Source organism: Muscardinus avellanarius, assembly GCF_963383645.1.
Source record: "Muscardinus avellanarius genome assembly, chromosome: 2".
Lineage (NCBI taxonomy): Eukaryota > Metazoa > Chordata > Mammalia > Rodentia > Gliridae > Muscardinus > Muscardinus avellanarius.
In genome coordinates, this window is record NC_137787.1 from 2934264 (window position 1) to 2950852 (window position 16589).

A 16589-nucleotide genomic window follows, 5' to 3' on the forward strand; every position below is an offset into this window, starting at 1 on the left:
CATCAAGCCTTAACACGTGCCCTTCAGGGATCCTTAATCAGACCATGCAGTGAGCCTGGAGAAAGGGTCCCTCAGCGAATCCTAGAGGCTGCTTCTGGAGGAAGCGTCCATCTCGCCTGTGCTGGTGACTGTGCTTCTGATTCTGTCTCCGCAGGAAGCCGGCCTGGAAAGATGGGTCCACTGCCACGTGTGTCCTGGCCGTAGACAACATCCTGTACATCGCCAATCTTGGGGATAGTCGGGTATGTGGCTCACAGCAGGCACGGGCTGTGAGGTTAAGGTGATGGTGGCAGTGACGGGAGTGGCCGCTGGGAAGGGGGGTCACAGCTGACCTAGAGGCGTTTTGTTCTCTGGGAAGATTTATGCCTGCAGCCATACTGCTTTAACACCAGATCCTTTCTTCTTTCTCTACCCCTTCCCAGCAGGGGGGGTGCGTGTGTGCGTGTGTGTGTGTGTGTGTGTGTGCGTGTGTGTGTGCACGCGCGTGTGTGTGTGCGTGTGTGCGCGCGTGTGTGTGCGTGTGCGTGTGTGTGTGCGCGCGTGCACGTGTGTGTGTGTGTGTGTGCACGCGTGTGTGTGTGTTACTCTGTGTGATGCTGTGGTGTAGAATTTAATCAGTAAGCAAATAGACCTGGATGGTTTTGAGAGAAAGGCGTCAATCAGCCAGGCATGGTGGCATATGCTTACAGTTCTAGTACTTGGGATTGAGACAGGAGGACCGCAGGAAGTAGTGAGATTCTCATCAACCTAGTGAGACCCTGTTTTAAAAAAATTCCTAGGACTGGGAGTGTAGCTTGGAGGCAGAATGCCCAGGACTTAATCCCCAGTACCACAAAAAGAAAAAAAGTATTAACCACTGCCTCTCCAAATTCTGATTTCCGAGTAACTGGGAAATTACAGCTCGAGAAGTACCTGTGAGGCTCTGTTCGGATAGCCTGCCTGGCTGAGGAGAAAGCCCAGCGCTGGTCCTCACAGTGGCCGAGTTCTGAGGGTGGCACTTAAGCTGGCTCAGGTCCTTGCCCACCTCAGGATCATGTGTTCAGGTTTCTTTCTGGGGAGATGGGGAGGGGCTGTGCCTGCTAGTCAAGGGCTCCATCCCCAGCCCTTCTTGTTTGGAGACAGGGCCTTGCCTCGTTGCTGAGCCTGGCCTTCAACTTGGGCTCCTCAGGTGCTAAGCACCAGGATTATAGGCGTGCGTAACCATGCTCCCAGCAGCCTTTGTGCTCTCGAGCGAGTTGTCCTAGGTGCTCCTCCCCCAGCCAGCGGCCTCTTGGGGACCACTGCCCATGCTTTCTGGCTGGCTTTTCTTTTCTAGGGGCAGTACTGAGCTCCACACACAGCAGCCCTGCCTAGTGATGCTCCAGCAGACTGGCTTTGTCCATAAGAGCCTGGGTCAAGTAGCTCCGAGCAGAAAGGCCAGGACATTTTTTTGTTTAGTTTTCTCGTGTCAGACTCAGTTTGAGACCTGGCTGTGTGACTTTGGACACATTATTTACTTTCTGAGCTTTGTGTCCTTTGTAAACCTGAAACAACAGGCTGGTGAGGTCACAGGAGGCCCACAGGCTCGCCCTCGTCCTTGCCTTGTCGCCTCCCGCTCCTGTCTGTGGCCTTGGCATTGGCTGGTGCCTCCCTTTCATGTCAGAGATGTGGCTGCATGGTGACATGCTGTGGTTGTACAGCAAGGCTTGCACAGGAATTGAGACCAGAACTGGGGGCCACGCAACCTGACTGGTGTTCGTGACTTTTTTTGTGTGTATAGTACTGGAGATGGAACCCAGGGGCTGTCTACCTCTGGGCTACACTCAGACCTACTTTATACTTTATTTGGAAACAGGGTGTCACTAAGTTGCCGAGAGCCTCACTAAGTAGCTGAGGCTGGCTTCGAACCTGCGCGATCCTCCTGTCTCAACCTCCCAAGCGCGAGATCACAAGCGTGCCCACCACGCACGGCTATATAGGACTTTCCTGCTTGACATTTCTTTGATACTTGATTGTCTGAACTTCAGCAGATGGAGGAATGTGAAGCTCCAGGGTTAGCCTTGCTCTGCAGCTGGCCATCTTAGCTTCTGGCCCGCGCATTTCCTCACTTGTAATCTCCACCTTCGCAGGCCATCCTGTGTCGCTATAATGAGGAGAGTCAGAAGCATGCGGCCCTGAGCCTCAGCAAGGAACACAACCCCACCCAGTATGAGGAGCGGATGCGAATACAGAAGGCCGGGGGCAACGTCAGGTGAGCGGCGGGGGCTGCCCGCGGGAGCCACCGCAGCTCTGACGCCATAAGCGCACGGGCAGCCTGCAAGAGGGTTTCATTGACGCGGAAGCCAAGTGTGCAAAGAAATGTCTTCCCAGATTGGCAAAAAGGACAAGCCTGTTCCAAATTGATGCTCACCACTTGCAACATTTTCTCTGCGCCTAAGGTTTTAAAATATTGTCATTTGAGCTGGGTGTGGTGGCGCATGCTTGTCATCCTAGTATTCGGGAGGCTGAGACAGGAGGATCACAGTTCGCGAACAGCTACTTAATAAGGCCCTTTGCAACTCAGTGAGACCCTGTTTCAAAATAAAGAATAAAAAAATAAGGCTGGGGGTGTAGCTCCGAGGTGGAATGCCCCTGGGTTCCATCCCCAGTACTGCAAAAATAAACAAACAAATAAATAAATAAATAAATAAATAAATAAATAAATAAATAAAATAGTAATTTGTTACATTGAATAAATCACAGTTTTAGGTGTTCTCCAGAGAGAAAAATCCCAAGTTGTCAAGATAGGCTGAATTCAGAGTCCAGCATGGTGGCATGTGCCTGGAGTCCCAGCTGCTTGGGAAGCTGGCGTGGTAGGGTGCCTTGAGCCCAGGAGTTTGAAACCATCACAGGCAACACGGAGACAAAACGGACAGCTGTCTTTGTAGTGCGTGTACTCTCTGAGCTCCCAAGAGACACTTCCCTGGTTCTGTCTTTGGCGTTGTTTCACCTCTCTGAGTCATTGAAGACCATATATCTGCTCTGGTTAATCATTTGCCGTCTGTCCAGGAGTCTAAAAGAGACTCTTTACTATACCTTTAAAGTATATTCGGGAGGCTGAGACAGGAGGATCACAGTTCGCGAACAGCTACTTAATAAGGCCCTTTGCAACTCAGTGAGACCCTGTTTCAAAATAAAGAATAAAAAAATAAGGCTGGGGGTGTAGCTCCGAGGTGGAATGCTCTTAAAGTACTGTATAGTACTTAAAGGATGTTGTGTCATAAATGTGACCATAGGCATTTTTCTTATTTGTGGTTTGACCACTACATTTTACTTCCTGCCGAAGAGACAGGTGTTCTGTCATTGTAGGGCTGCAGCAGTTTGTCCCTCGGGTTTCCCTATGTCATGCACGTAGGGGAGTCTTACTGCCCAGCCCCAGTTAGCAGGTGGACCAGAGGGTTCCGGAGAGGAGTCAGCTCCTGGCGTCTGTTGCAGGGCTCCAGGGCTCGGGGTTTGGTCCCTGGTTGCAGCGGGACGTAGACCCGTGTTTAGACCTTGAGCAGTGCTGTCTGCGTGGTTTGAGCTGCCGTGACTACCGTCCTGGGGATTGCCGTGGAAGTTAATGCCTGAGGATGTGACCTGACGTTAGTGTCACTGTCACATCCTCTGCCCTTTCAACTGGCTCCTTGCAGAGACTTCGACATGACAGGCCTATCACTGAAAGTGAGGTCAGCTGTGTTGCGTGGCTTCCTGCCCCAGCCCAGTTAGGACAGATGAGATGACTTGGAGGTGTCACGCAGCTGGGCTTGAGTGAGCCCTTCCTCTCAGAGGCGGGCTGAGAGGCTGGGGCGGCATGGCCTCCACCCTGAGCAGTGGCCCCGGCTGTGGGCTGCTCTCTGGCTCCCTCCCACCCCCCACCCCTCACCCCCCAGCTCTTGTACTAAACTTTCAGGCATCAGAAAAAGCTTTAAAATAGCAAAGCAAGTTTGATTATCCACCACCTGGATTCTGCAGGTAAAACTGTTAGGCTTGCTTTGTCTCTGTATGTACCAGGCCAACTATTTGAAAGTTAGCTGTAGACTGTAGACACGGTAATTTAACATTTAAATGTTTTAAGTGTGCCTCCCCTGAGAATAAGGATATTCGTACATGATCAGTGGCCATTTTTACACCTGAGATAGTAATACTTCTTTAGGTTATCCGAATCCTGTTTACATTCAGATTTCCCCATTTGTCCCCAAACTGTCTTGGTTTCAAACCAGGGTCTAATCATCAAGCATGTTTGCCTTGGACTCTCTTACTAGAGTTTGGACTGTGTTAGTCTTGGATAGCAGTTGTACACAGTCACCAGCATTCTGAAATTGCCTGTTACTTCATTTTATTTCAAAATATTTCCTGTAAATAGAAAGTTAGATATAAAGCCTTCTTAGGATTCAAATTGTTTTGAGCAGCCAGGCATGGCGGTACGTGTGTGTAATCCCAGTACTTAGGAGACTGAGACAGGAGCATCACAGGTTCAAGGCCAGCATCAGCTGCAACTTAGCAAGACCCTGTTTCAAAACAAAAATAAAAATAACTGGCAGTGCCGAATGTGGTGGCGCACACTTGTAATCCCAGTATTGGAAGGCTGAGACAGGAGGATTGCAGGTTCTCTGCCACCCTCAGCTACTTAGTGAAGCCCTCTGTAACTTACTGAGACTCTGTTTCAAAATAAAGAATGGCTGGGCTTGATGGCACACACTTGTGATCCCAGCATTTGGGAAGCTGAGATGAGGATTGTGGTTCGAGGACAGCTTTGTAGGCCCTTTTCAGTTTAGTGAGACCCTGTTTATAAATAAATAAATATAGCCGGGCGTGGTGGCGCACGCTTGTAATCCCTGCGCTTGGGAGGCTGAGACAGGAGGATCGCATAGGTTTGAAGCCAGCCTCAGCTACTTAGTGAGGCTCTCAGCAACTTAGTGAGACCCTGTTTCCAAATAAAATATAAAATAGGTCTGGGAGTGTAGCCCGGAGGTAGAAAGCCTCTGGGTTCCACCCCTAGTACCACCAAAAAAAAAAAAAATTTATTTATAAACATTATGGTATGGCTCAGAGGTAGAATGTCTCTGTTTTTCATTCCCAGTATTGAAAAAACTAAAAATAAAAAATAGGGGTGGGGGTATAGCTTGGAGGTAGAAATGCCCTTGTATTCAATCCCCAGTACGGGGGGGGGGGGTGTGTGACAAAATAGGGCTGGTGGTGTAGCTAGGGGGCAGAATGCTTCTGAGTGTAATCCACAGTACCTGCGGGGCGGGGGGGGGGGGATAGCTGGAGGTGTAACTTGAAGGTAGAACATCCCTGAGTTCCTTCCCCAGTGCTGCAAAAAACAAGTATCTTCTGGGGGATGCTGTAGACTTGAGCCCTTTGCCCAGTGGGGTGTCCTGTCCCTCATGAAGCTGAGACCAGCACTTACCCAGGTGCTTACCAGCTGAAGCTCTGTATACCATGGATCAGCAGCAGATAATCTGCAGGAGGTACCTTGTGGTTCCTAGTGAATATTTTGTATCTGTCAGCCTTCCACCTGATGATTTCAGCATCTCTTAATGACTCCTCTGAGTCTTTTTTTTTTTTTTTTTTGCGGGTCTGGGGATGGAACCCAGGGGCATTTGACCTCCGAGCTCCACCCCAGCTCTATTTTTCTTTATTTTGAAACCAGGTCTCACTGAGTTGCAGAGGGCCTCACTAAGTAGCTGAGGCTGTCCGCAAACTGTGATCCTCCAGTCTCAGCCTCCCAAATGCTGGGATTACAAGCCTGCGCCACCACGCCCGGCTGAGTCTTTATTTTATAAGGGATGACAAAGATGATGTTTCTGTCCTGTGCTTCTTCCCACTGTATTAACAGGGGCCCTCATCAGTAGAGGATGACATAGTTTCTTCTAAAAAGTAGGCTAAACGTTTAATTCTTTCCTTTCATTGCCAGTTTTCTTTTCCCTTTTTTGGGGGGTGAGGGAGGGTGGTATAGGGATGCTCTGAGCTACTCTTTTTACATTTTATTTTGAGGCAGTCTCCCTGAGTTTCCCGGGCTGTCTTGATATTGAAATCCTCGTCTTGCCTCCCGGGTACAGGGATTGCAGGCGTGTGCGTGCTTACCAGTGATGCCTGAGTGCTGGAGATGCGTGTGCTGTCTCCTTGCCCCTCCTCTCCCACCCCTGTGCCTTGTAGATTCGTCACTGTGCTACTGTGCTTCCGTCATTCATGGTGCTGGTAGGCTCTGGACACAGCTGTCAGACTCTCCGTTGCTCCTTTTAGCTAGCTCCGGTGTCTGTCTTGTGGGTATGTGGGTGTGTGTGTGTGGGTGTGTGGTACTGGGGGTGGAACCCACGGGCATTCGACTGCCAAGCTACACCCCCTGCCCTGTTTTTTATTCTTTATTTTGAAACAGGGTCTCACTATATTGTGGAGGGCCTCACTAAGTAGCTGAGGCTGTTTATGAACCACGATCCTCCTGTCTGCCTCCAAAATGCTGGGATTACAAGCATGCGCCACCACGCCCAGCTTATTCTTTATTTTGAAAGAGGGTCTCACTGAGTTCCTAAGGGCCTCACTAAACAGCTGAGACTGTCCTCAAACCGTGGTTCTCCTCTCTTGGCCTCCCAAATGCTGGGGTTACAAGTGTGTGTCAGTCACCATGCCTGGCCTCTCTCTTACTTTTTCATTTTATCATTTTTCTTGAGCCCAGGGGCATTCTACCCCTGAGCTATACCCTAGTCCTTTTTATTTTTTATCTTGAAACACAGTCTCACTAGGTTGCTGAGGTGGTCTTGAACCTGCAATTCTCTTGTCTCAGACTCCTAACTACTGGGATTACAGGCATGTGCCACCATGCTCAGCTTTTAATTTTTAAGAACCCAAGTGCATGTACTGCTAGTACCCACATCAGTGGGATATCATTAATTCTGAGTTTGTTCTAGGGTAGACAGCTAGGAAACACATGTTTGTAATTATGAGCTTAGATTGCTGTTTCTTACTCATACTTAATTCCTTTGAGTTAATGTTTGTATCTCTTTTTTTTGGTGGCACTAGGGGTGGGACCCAAGGGGCCTTCTACCTCTGGGCTATACTCCCAGACCTATTTTTATATTTTATTTAGAAACAGGGTCTCTTAAGCCAGCTGAGGCTGGCTTCAAAACTGCGCGATCCTCCTGTCTCAGCCACCCAAGTGCGGGGATTACAAGCGTGAGCCACCACACCCGGCTGTTTGTATCTCTTTTATGATAAAAATCTTGGTTTCTAATAATATCAGTATATTTTTAAGAATAGCTTTAGAATTGTAGTATATAAGTCAACATTGTTAATGAAGATGAAATGTTCCTGCTGTTCTCTTGTCCTTAGAATAAGCTTCACTAAGGAGGTACTGTTAAGAGTACTGTGTACAAAAGTAAAGTATTTTCGCTGTGGTTATGTTATCACCTTGGATCACAGGTTCATTAGTTTTAGATTGTTTTCAATTTTAGGCTTTTTTTCCCTTATAAATTACTTGAAACAATTCTAACTCCTGGGTACTGCTGGTGGGAATGTATATTTTCCTTTTTTAATTTAAAAAAAAATTTTGTGGTATTGGAGATGGAACCCAGGGACCTTATTCCTCTGAAGTATGCCCCCAGGCCTATTTTATTTCTTATTTCGAAATAGGGTCTTGCTAAATTACTGAGAGCCTCACTAAGTTGCTGAGGCTGGCTTTGAACCTGTAGTCCTCCTGAGTTAGACCTGGGTTACATTCCTTAGCACCATAAGCAAACAAATATATTCCAAGCCAAGTGTAGTGGTACAGGCTTGTAATCCTAGTACTTGAGAGGCTGAGACCGGAGGACCACAGGTTCAAGGACAGCCTCAGGGAGCAGAGAGACTTTTGTCAACTTAGTGATACCCTGTTGCCAAATAAAATGGGCCGGGTGTGGTGGTGCACACTTGTAATCCCAGTATGTGAGAGGCTGAGACAAGGAGGATCGCTGGTTTGCAGCCGGCCTCAGCTACTTAATGAGGCCCTCTGCAATTTAGACCCTGTTTCAAAAATAAAGAATAGGCCGGGAGTGGTGGCACATGCTTGTAATCCCCGCGCTTGGGAGGCAGAGGCAAGAGGATCGAGGCCAGCCGCGCTGGCTTAAGAGACCCTGTTTCAAAAATATAGAAAATAGGTCTGGGAGTGTAGCCCAGAGGAAGGGCTTCCAGGAACCCCATTACCACCAAAAAAATAAAAATAAAAAATAAAGAATAGTCAGGCATGGTGGTGCACACTTGCAATCCCAGCGCTTGGGAGGCTGAGACAGGAGGATCGCACAGGTCAAAGCCAGCCTCAGCTACTTAGGTTGTAAGCAACTTAGTGAGACCCTGTTTCCAAATAAAGTATAAAATAGGTCTGGGAGCGTAGCCCGGAGGTAGAAAAGCCCCTGGGTTCCACCCCCAGTACAAAGAAAGAAAGAAGGAAGGAAGGAAGGAAGGAAGGAAGGGATGAATTAGGACTGGGAATGTAGTTCAGAGGTAGAATGCCTCTGGGTGCAATTCCCAATACCACACACACACACACACACACACACACACACACACACACACACACACAAAATAGGCTGGAGTGTAGCTCGTCGAAAATAATAATAATACCATCATATGATCCAGCAAATCCACATCTGGATATATTCCCAAAGAATTAAAAATAGGAACCAAGCTGGGCGTGTAATTTTAGCAGTTGGGAAGCTGAGGTGGGAGTATCACACATTTGCGGACAGCCTTGGCAACTTATTAGTATTTCAAAATAATAAAATAGGCTCAGGGAGTAGCTCAGAGGTAGAATGGCTCTGGGTTCAATCTCTAGTACCATATACACAAAAATAAACCCCAGGATGCAAAACATGTTCACTGCATTCTTCACAGTGGCCAAAAGGGGAAAATAATCCATATGCACTCTACAGATGAATGGATAAGCAGCAGGTGTGTACATACATCAGTTAAGAAGGAAGTACTAACATGTACTATGACACAGGTGTACCTCGAGGACATTATACTCACAAAATAAGCCAGCCGCAGAAGACCATTGAGTCCCGTCAGTGCAGGAGAGTCGGCTCTAGGGATGGAGAAGAGTGGAGGAGCCAGTGTCGGCGCTTGGCGTCAGAGGCTCTGTGGGGAGGTGAGAGGGTTCAGGCGATGCATGGTGTGGTGGCGACAACAGCATGAATGTCGTCGCCAGAGCACCCGGGCGCTGCACGCTTGGGAGGCCACGCAGGCGGATACTAGGCTCATGTGAGGCCAGCCGGCAGGCAGCGAGATTCGCCAGCCAAGCAAGACCCTACTTCAAAGTAAAAGGTGAAGTAGGGCTGCTGTATAACCCGGTTCAATCCCCAGTTTAAAAAAAAAAAAAAAACCTCTCTCTCTCTCTCTCTCTCTCTCTCTCTCTCTCTCTCTCTCTCCCCCCCCCACCTCTTCCCCCTACCCCCCTCTGATTCCGCAGGACTGGTGGTACATGCCCATAATCATAATCACACTACTTGAGAGGCTGAGACGGGGCCCACAGGTTCAGGGCCAGCCTGAGCAGAGTAGTATAGTGAGCCTCTCAATAACCTAGTGAGACCCTATTTCAAAAAAGGGCTGGAGCCGGGCGTGGTGGGCACACTTGTAATTCCAGCATTTGGGAGGCTGAGACCAGAGGATCGCGGTTCACAGACAGCCTCAGCTACTTATGCCCTCCGCAACTCAGTGAGACCCTGTTTCAAAATAAAGAATGAAAAATTGGGCAGGGGGTGGAGATTGGAAGTCAAATGCCCCTAGGTTCCATCCCCAGACCCGCAAAAAAAGGGGGGGGGGCTGGAACCAGGCATGGTGGCAGACAGTTGTAACCCCAGCATTTGGGAGGATGAGACGGGAGGATCACAGGTTCGCGGACAGCCTCAGCAACTTAGACCTTTTTTCTAAATAAATAATAAAAAAAATTGGGGCTAGGGGTGTAGCTCAGAGGTAGAATGCCCCTGGGTTCCATACCCAGTACCCACAAAACAGGCTGGAGGTATAGCTCAGGTACCTCTGGGTTCAGTTCCCCAGTACCAAAAAAGTAAAAATCAACGTGGTTAATTTTGTTTTACCACAATAAAGTGAGAATTTGTTTATTAGATAGTTCACTCTAAATTGAGTTAAATGACCTGTTCTTGTCCCCCTATTACCTGATTTTTCCTCCCCTTGGTTTCTAGCAAAAATAAGTAGATCTGTACTTTTTTTTTCCCCCAGTACTGAAAATGTAACCCAGGGGCATTTTACCTTTTTTTTATTCTTTATTTTGGGTTGGCTTTTTTTTTTTTTTTTTTTGGTGGTGGAACCGAGACGCTTTCTACCTCCGGGCTTTACTCCCAGATCTATTTTATATTTTATTTGGAAACAGGGTCTCACTAAGTAGCTGAGGCTGGCTTCGAACCTGTGTGGTCCTCTTGTCTCAGCCTCCCAAGCGCGGGGATTACAAGCGTGAGCCACCACGCCCGGCTCTTACTCTTTATTTTGAAACAGGGTTTCTCACTGAGTTGCAAAGGGCCCCATTAAGTAGCTGAGGCTGTCCTAGAACTGTGATCCTCTTGCCTCAGCCTCCCTAATACTGGGATTACTGCACATATATTCTTATTTTTCCTTTCTTACACTGAAGGTAGGTATGCAGCAAGGAATTCCTCTGAGAAAGTGAAGACAGTTTCATTTTTATTCTGCAAGGAAGGCATTTGAAGAGGTGAGGAGAGGTTTTAGACAGCATTTACATTGCAGCATATCAGAACTGTTTGCCCAGGGCTGAGCTGTCCTGGTCTCTCTCCTTAACTAAAAGACAGTCCTGGGATGGAACTTGAGTTGTCTCTGTAGTGCACGTCATGTTAACACTCTGGCGTTGGGCATCTGCCATTCTTCAGGCCGTCCAGAGATGGAGCTGCCTCTGCTGGTGCAGCCTTGCACACACCCGCACAGCAGGCCTTGGCAAGACTGCCCGTCCAGGCATTTGCCATGCTAAAAGAGCTGAAGCCATTGCTCCTGCACCAGAGTAACCCAAGCCCCGTGAGGAGCAAGGAGTCTTAGCCTCTGTCTCTGATGACAAAGAGCTGGGGCAAAAGGTGCCAGCAAAGCAGCCAGGACCTGAGGGCCGCGCCGAGCCACCTGCCCCCAGCAGGAAGACGGGAAAGCAGCCAGAAGCAGTGGATGTGTGTGCGGGCAGGAGGCCTCCCTGCGGCAGGCAGGTGGGCCCGCTGGCTGGAGACCTGGGCCGCCCACCGAGCGTGTTCAGGGAGTGGGTCGCCAGCAGTTAGCGGGGGAGACTGCTGCGCAACCTGGACTCCTGTGTGTCCCGAGTGGCACAGTGAAAAGACGGCCCTGTCGCACAGCAGAGGCATAGAAGGGCTGTCTTTAGCTCAGCATTGGGAGAATGCACGCTGTGCGCGCAGAGAGAACAGGATGCAGCGGCGGGGAAGCAGGAGCCTGTGGGCCCTTGGGCTCCATCTCCATAAGGCTGACCAGTCGTGGGCCTTGAACTCGTAGCCAGAAATTGGCGAAGCGTAAGCCGTGTGGACTCCCTCTGCACAGCGTTCAGTCCTGGGGGTTCTGATCTGCTCTGGTCACTTGGTTCACGTCCCCTGTGGGACGTTGCAGCGGCGTCTCCAGGCCCACGGTGACCTGTTGCTTTCCCTTCACTGCAGCAGTTGAGTGAAGACGCCCAGGACTTGGCTCGGCACCAGGAGAGATGGAGAAGCATCACCTGGAGCATAGCAGGTCGCAGCCTGGGGCTGCGCCGTGGCAGCAGTTGCTGGTGGTGGTCCGTGCCTGGGACCTGCGGTGCAGGGGTGGTCATTTCACACTTGCTCCAGTTGACCCAGGATTGATGGCTGCACTTGTTGGTTCTCGTGGTTTTAAGCTTGGGCGGCTTCCTAGATGAGTGCTTGTGAGGCTGAACAGCCCGCCCCATCATTCAGTGTCCAGCTTTTGCTCACGTGTGCTGCGTTTCTCTTGCTCTGGTCCTTCGTATCCAGAGGATTGCTTAGCACTCACAGATGGCCACAGAAATCCGAGGCTTGTTGATGAATGGCTGCGCTATGGCCAGCAAGGGCTGGCCAGGCTGCGGCCCAAGCCCAGGTGGAGCTCCTGCCCTGTTCTTGCAAGCGCAACCTCTCCAGAGCCCGTCCTGCCCCACGAGCCCTGTCTGAGCTGCACACAGGCAGGCACACAGTTGCGTGGGGATCACCTGCACTGTTACGGATGAGGCCAGAATGCTGGGAAGGCCAAGCCTGCCAAGCCCCGTGGGCCAGATAGTGCCTCCTGGTGTCCGTCCCTCTGCGGGTCACCTTGCCTGTGCTCTGCCCCATCACCTAAAAGCAGGATGGGTATGAGTGTAATGCTGGGCGGGACATGCTGCTAGTGTTGACATTAAGTAGGCCTAAATTGTCCCTGACATAAAGAAAAATGGGCATCTAGATATTTCCCAAATCTGGTTGAATTGAAATGTAAACACCCAGCTTGGCTGCATGCTCTGATCACCTCAGGAGCTTAAGATGTTCTGAACAACCCCAGGCTCTTCCCCGGGCCAGTCAAGTCCAGGGTTGGGGGTTGGGAGGGAGGTTTGGAATGTGGTGTTGAGAACCTTCTGGACCCCTCAGAGGTTAGGCTGGGCAGTGCCACACAGCCACCACTGGGGGGCACTGCTCCACATGTGCTGCTGGGGAGCAGTGGGAATGTTAATGGCCTCCTTCATGGTGTCTGAGACCTGGAACCATCATCACTGGTTGATAATGTGGGTTTCATGGTCTAGATCTTTCTCGTTTTCTTCTTTTTTAGGATCCAGTTCTAAGTACTGTCAGCCATGGTCTGTCAGATAAATCTGAACATGTTCTCCCCTCGTTTTAGGGATGGGCGTGTCCTGGGTGTGCTAGAGGTCTCCCGGTCCATCGGGGATGGGCAGTACAAGCGCTGTGGGGTCACCTCTGTGCCTGATATCAGACGCTGCCAGCTGACCCCCAACGACAGGTAAGCACTTCCCAAAGATGGCAGCACCCGCACGGCTTGCTTCCCCTGTGCCTTTTCCAGTTTGCATTCAGCCCTCGCTGGGGAGGGAGCAGGGTGGCAGAAGTCCTAGGCACAGTGCTCGGCCCCGGTTGCCTAGGAGAGCTGTAGAGTGTGACTTCTGCTCTCAGGGGCCCGCAGGGGCTGGAATAGGCAGTTGCGCCAGGGTATTAGAAGACCATGGGGTTTACTGGCAGGCTTGGAAAGTGGGGGCGAGGAGCATGGCTTTCCCGACACCAAGGCACTGAGTGACAGCTGAGGGCAGAGCCAGCCTGATGCCAGGAGTGGCTGCGAGGGACCTGGAGGACGGGGAGGCTCTGCGGGACAGCCTGCGGGGTGTGGATTTTAGTTCATAGTTGGTGGAGGATCATGGGAGGTTTTTAGAGCAGAGCCAGGATGGACAGGAACCTTCTGTTTAGGAGTCTCCTACTGCCTGTGCCCCAGCTCAAGGTAGTCCTTCACCAGTGGTGGTTAGGAGCCGAAGCCACAGCCCTGAGTTAAGGCGCAGCAGGAAGGGGTGGAGGGAGGCACCGGAAAGCCAGGCCGGGGCGGAGCTGACGAGTGAGCCAAGGGAGGCCGGTGGCCACACCACACAGCTCTGTGGGGGAGAGCCCACCCCTAGCCCTGTGCTGGTCTGCTTGGCCTGTTTTCTCCCCTACCTCTCCACACTGCCTGTCTGCTGGACGAGGGAGGCCCTGTCTGCTGGACGAGGGAGGCCTTGTCTGCTGGACGAGGGAGGCCCTGTCTGCTGGGACAAGGGAGGCCCTGTCTGCTGGGACGAGGGAGGCCCTTTCTGCTGGGATGAGGGAGGCCCTATCCTCTGAACTAGGGAGGCCCTGTCTGCTGGGATGAGGGAGGCCCTGTCTGCTGGACGAGGGAGGCCCTGTCCTCTGGACTAGGGAGGCCCTGTCTGCTGGGATGAGGGAGGCCCTGTCTCCTGGACGAGGGAGGCCCTGTCCTCTGGACTAGGGAGGCCCTGTCTGCTGGACGAGGGAGGCCCTGTCCGCTGGGATGAGGGAGGTCCTGTCTGCTGGACGAGGGAGGCCCTTTCTGCTGGGATGAGGGAGGCCCTGTCTGCTGGGATGAGGGAGGCCCTGTCTGCTGGGATGAGGGAGGCCCTGTCTGCTGGACGAGGGAGGCCCTGTCTCCTGGACGAGGGAGGCCCTGTCCTCTGGACTAGGGAGGCCCTGTCTGCTGGGATGAGGGAGGCCCTGTCTGCTAGACGAGGGAGGCCCTGTCTGCTGGGATGAGGGAGGCCCTTTCTGCTGGGATGAGGGAGGCCCTGTCTGCTGGGATGAGGGAGGCCCTGTCTGCTGGACGAGGGAGGCCCTGTCTCCTGGACGAGGGAGGCCCTGTCCTCTGGACTAGGGAGGCCCTGTCTGCTGGGATGAGGGAGGCCCTGTCTGCTGGGATGAGGGAGGCCCTGTCTGCTGGGATGAGGGAGGCCCTGTCTGCTGGGATGAGGGAGGCCCTGTCTGCTGGACGAGGGAGGCCCTGTCTCCTGGACGAGGGAGGCCCTGTCCTCTGGACTAGGGAGGCCCTGTCTGCTGGGATGAGGGAGGCCCTGTCTGCTGGGATGAGGGAGGCCCTGTCTGCTGGACGAGGGAGGCCCTGTCTGCTGGGATGAGGGAGGCCCTTTCTGCTGGGATGAGGGAGGCCCTGTCCTCTGGACTAGGGAGGCCCTGTCTGCTGGGATGAGGGAGGCCCTGTCCTCTGGACTAGGGAGGCCCTGTCTGCTGGGATGAGGGAGGCCCTGTCTGCTGGACGAGGGAGGCCCTGTCTCCTGGACGAGGGAGGCCCTGTCTGTTGGACGAGGGAGGCCCTGTCTGCTGGGATGAGGGAGGCCCTGTCTGCTGGACGAGGGAGGCCCTGTCCGCTGGGACGAGGGAGGCCCTGTCTGCTGGGACGAGGGAGGCCCTGTCCTCTGGACGAGGGAGGCCCTGTCCGCTGGACGAGGGAGGCCCTGTCCTCTGGACTAGGGAGGCCCTGTCTGCTGGACGAGGGAGGCCCTGTCTGCTGGGACGAGGGAGGCCCTTTCTGCTGGGATGAGGGAGGCCCTGTCTGCTGGGATGAGGGAGGCCCTGTCTGCTGGGATGAGGGAGGCCCTGTCTGCTGGGATGAGGGAGGCCCTGTCTGCTGGGATGAGGGAGGCCCTGTCCGCTGGACGAGGGAGGCCCTGTCCTCTGGACTAGGGAGGCCCTGTCTGCTGGACGAGGGAGGCCCTGTCTGCTGGGACGAGGGAGGCCCTTTCTGCTGGGATGAGGGAGGCCCTGTCTGCTGGGATGAGGGAGGCCCTTTCTGCTGGGATGAGGGAGGCCCTGTCTGCTGGGATGAGGGAGGCCCTGTCTGCTGGGATGAGGGAGGCCCTGTCTGCTGGACGAGGGAGGCCCTGTCTCCTGGACGAGGGAGGCCCTGTCCTCTGGACTAGGGAGGCCCTGTCTGCTGGGATGAGGGAGGCCCTGTCTGCTGGGATGAGGGAGGCCCTGTCTGCTGGGATGAGGGAGGCCCTGTCTGCTGGACGAGGGAGGCCCTGTCTCCTGGACGAGGGAGGCCCTGTCCTCTGGACTAGGGAGGCCCTGTCTGCTGGGATGAGGGAGGCCCTGTCTGCTGGGATGAGGGAGGCCCTGTCTGCTAGACGAGGGAGGCCCTGTCTGCTGGGATGAGGGAGGCCCTTTCTGCTGGGATGAGGGAGGCCCTGTCTGCTGGGATGAGGGAGGCCCTGTCTGCTGGGATGAGGGAGGCCCTGTCTGCTGGACGAGGGAGGCCCTGTCTGCTGGGATGAGGGAGGCCCTTTCTGCTGGGATGAGGGAGGCCCTGTCCTCTGGACTAGGGAGGCCCTGTCTGCTGGGATGAGGGAGGCCCTGTCCTCTGGACTAGGGAGGCCCTGTCTGCTGGGATGAGGGAGGCCCTGTCTGCTGGACGAGGGAGGCCCTGTCTCCTGGACGAGGGAGGCCCTGTCTGTTGGACGAGGGAGGCCCTGTCTGCTGGGATGAGGGAGGCCCTGTCTGCTGGATGAGGGAGGCCCTGTCCGCTGGGACGAGGGAGGCCCTGTCTGCTGGGACGAGGGAGGCCCTGTCCTCTGGACGAGGGAGGCCCTGTCCTCTGGACTAGGGAGGCCCTGTCTGCTGGACGAGGGAGGCCCTGTCTGCTGGGATGAGGGAGGCCCTGTCTGCTGGACGAGGGAGGGCCTGTCTGCCTGCGAGCTCCCTCTGCTCTCAAAGCTCCCTTACCACATTGTAGCCATTGATTGATTCCTCTGGGTCTGACTCTTGGACTTGTCCCCACTGTGTCCCACGCACAGACCCACGTGCTCAGAGAATCCTGGCTTTGTGTGAATGCCCAGGCACAAGAGAAAAGTAGACATTGCATTGCAGTGAGGAGAGAAAGGCTCTGGCTGCCTTAACTGCCAGGAGGGAGCTGCCACGCTGCACCTCAGAGGCACCTGAGGCTCAGGGGACTCCTGAAAGGGAGAGCATGCTGTTTCCTTTCTTAAACAGTCTCGCTAGGCTGCTGGGGCTGTCCTCGCATCTGCAGGCTTCAGTCGCAGCCTCCCAGGAACCAGTATTAAGGTGTGCCTTAGCCCCTCT

At 53.1% G+C, this 16589-nt stretch overlaps 1 protein-coding gene across 2 annotated transcripts in view; it reads left to right on the forward strand.

Annotated features, from left to right (window-relative positions):
- Positions 1-16589, forward strand: part of ILKAP (ILK associated serine/threonine phosphatase) — a gene marked incomplete at both ends in the record, with an annotated part of 37636 nt that overhangs the window by 19865 nt on the left and 1182 nt on the right. For both annotated transcript variants that reach the window (XM_080688993.1, XM_080688994.1), the window contains 3 exons: positions 155-242; positions 2109-2230; positions 12847-12966. In XM_080688993.1, coding sequence (XP_080545119.1) covers positions 155-242; positions 2109-2230; positions 12847-12966 — 330 coding nt within the window. The remainder of the gene's footprint in view (positions 1-154; positions 243-2108; positions 2231-12846; positions 12967-16589) is intronic.